This window comes from Montipora capricornis, chromosome 1 (genome assembly GCF_036669925.1).
Source record: "Montipora capricornis isolate CH-2021 chromosome 1, ASM3666992v2, whole genome shotgun sequence".
Taxonomy (NCBI): domain Eukaryota; kingdom Metazoa; phylum Cnidaria; class Anthozoa; order Scleractinia; family Acroporidae; genus Montipora; species Montipora capricornis.
The window spans coordinates 9,967,427-9,969,926 of NC_090883.1; the positions used below are offsets into that span (position 1 = coordinate 9,967,427).

The window sequence follows — 2,500 nt, forward strand, 5'->3', positions numbered from 1 at the left end:
CAGTGGAAAGATTACGGACCGATAGGTGGGTATACCTTACTTAATAAAAGCTCTCCGCCACAGATCTTCGAACTCCTTGTGATTTCCAGACAAGACTATTGTAATAGCGTTTTATACGGGATACCAAAGTATCAAAGGGACAAATTACGGAGAATCCAGAATATCGCTGCTCGAATGATAACTGGAACACGAAGCACTGACCATATATCACCTATTTTAAAGAATCTGTATTGGCTGCCAGTCGAAGCAAGAATTAATTTTAAGATTTTACTTGTAACGTATAAGATCTTAAATGGGCAATCTACCAGTTATTTAGAACCTATTATACAAGAATATCACCCATTAAGAACACTGAGATCATCAACTCGTTCACTGTTATGCATCACATCTATCAAATCCAATTCCTATGGTGGTCGCGCTTTCTCAGCAACTGCGCCGAAATTATGGAACTCAATTCCCGAATATATTAAAAGAGCAGAAACAGAAACATTTAAAACTAGGCTTAAGACATTTTTGTTTCAAAGACGTTACTGTTAAATAATTATTTATTTTTCTCTGTCTTTTTAATGAATGATCCGTTGTTAGACGCATTGAGGTTAGAAATGCGCCCTATAAGGACCTATTTATTATTATTATTATTATTATTATTATTATTATTATTATTATTATTATTATTATTATTAACTCCAGCTGAATATATGAACAGAAACGTTGCAACATGTTTCATTAGTTTAATCGTTAGAATTATAACAAAAGCATTAGGCTTAGACATATGCCCTTCATTTATCTTTCGTTCTGAACAACAATCTGTTATTAATGTTTTGTTTCCAGCATGCAGCCATCCAGCCAATGGGACTGCCAAGGCAGGTGGGGAGAGTTCTTTTTGTGTGCCGAATGGAAATGACGCTATCAAGTTCCTTGGCTTTAAGGAAGTAAGTGAAAATGAGAGTGCATGAAGCTGCCTCGGGTTCGCAAAGCCATTTTGAGATTAGATATACGAATCATAGCGCAGTGTAACTGTCTTAACGATATGCCTCGACCCCAGGCCCCAGACCAAACGGCCACAAGACTCGAAGGTGATGAGTGGGCGTGATCCCTGAACGCAAAGGCTTTCCTCTTCCAACTTCATAAAACGCGTAAGGATAAAGCAGTGTTGAAAGGAAACAATTTAGAATTAACTAAATTCTAGCCTGTTTACAGCCGCCCGCTCTCCGAAAAAAAGAATCGGAGAGGAGCGTCTGTGATTTACCGTTAGTAATCGTGTTCCGGAATAATTTTGCATACATTATTAAGTGATCTACGGTGACTAAAATTTGCGTGGCTCATATTTCGTTAGAGCTAAATTCTCAAAATGGTGGTCAGTGAGGTAGATTTCAAACGTGCATCGAAGAGCGTCTCCGATAGTTTTAAGATACCTTGGCTTTATAGCATAGAAGCACTCTTTAAAGGAGAGGATGTATTTGCAAGTCTTCCAACCAGGTACGGCTCTGATCTTCAGAACAGCACAGATCGTTGCCGATGAGCTGTTATTTTCCTCGGTGTGTTCACATCTCAAATCTTCCAGGGCATCACGCTTTGTAGATTGTGCTTGAGAATGGCTAGGCTGGTCCGAGTAAGGCGTTGGGATTACATTGACTGGTAAGGAATAGCGGGAGACGTTTTCGAATGGACAATCTTTGAATAGTGCTATATTCACCTCGTGAAGAGCGCTTTCGTTTCTTTTGCGCTGACAACAATTCCTACAAATGTACGTCGAATCGATTTCCACTTTACACTCCATAGATAACAATTCCGCTCGTACTTTAAAAGAAAAACCTCTTTGACAATCAAAAAGATTTTTATTCGTATTTTGTACCGTGCTCAAAGTACACACGAACTCATCGTAAAATCTCTCACGGTGGTTCTCACGTTGTTGATGTGGAGAAATAAAAATAAAAGCCAATCAAAACTCGTTGTTTCAATGATGTAATGATCGATGGGTGATAACCAATCAAATCATTTTGCACACATTCCAGGAAAAATCACGTGGTATGGAACACGATTATCAACGGTAAATCACAAACGCTCCCTCTCCGATTTTTTTTTCGGAGAGCGGGCGGCTGTACACAGGCTACTAAATTCGAGTTTTTGTGAGTATGTAGGCTCTCTGCGAGCAATAATGAGGGGGGACTGGGCGAAGAGAGAGCCTGCTCTCGCAAGGCTAGTGTGTGACAGTTAAATTGTGAACTGAGGCAAACTTTGGGTGTTACGTGTCCTCTCCTTTTTTCTTGGCTAAGCATGTAATGTATGCCAGAACAGTCAATACACTTGCCTTATGTGATTCTTCTTTGTAGGACAACTTGCTGTTCGACATATATTGTATGTTAGCTCTGCTGGTGGGTTTCCGTATTTTATCCTTCTTGTTTTTGGTGAGAAGAGCCAACAAGGAACAGTGATTCTGACCAGCGGCCTGCTTAAAGCAAAGGACGGAAAAGGTGGATTTCAGTATTGCTCTAGATTT

The 2,500-nt window shown here is 39.7% G+C and overlaps 1 protein-coding gene across 1 annotated transcript in view; it reads left to right on the plus strand.

The window, feature by feature from the left end:
* Positions 1 to 2,500, plus strand: part of LOC138050378 (protein white-like) — a 47,029-nt gene that overhangs the window by 43,618 nt on the left and 911 nt on the right. Inside the window, exons 18-20 of the mRNA XM_068896742.1 lie at positions 1 to 25; positions 832 to 932; positions 2,334 to 2,500. The exon at positions 1 to 25 is cut by the window's left edge and continues 76 nt beyond it; the exon at positions 2,334 to 2,500 is cut by the window's right edge and continues 911 nt beyond it. Of these exons, the coding sequence (XP_068752843.1) occupies positions 1 to 25; positions 832 to 932; positions 2,334 to 2,435 (228 nt within the window). The 3' untranslated portion in view covers positions 2,436 to 2,500. The remainder of the gene's footprint in view (positions 26 to 831; positions 933 to 2,333) is intronic.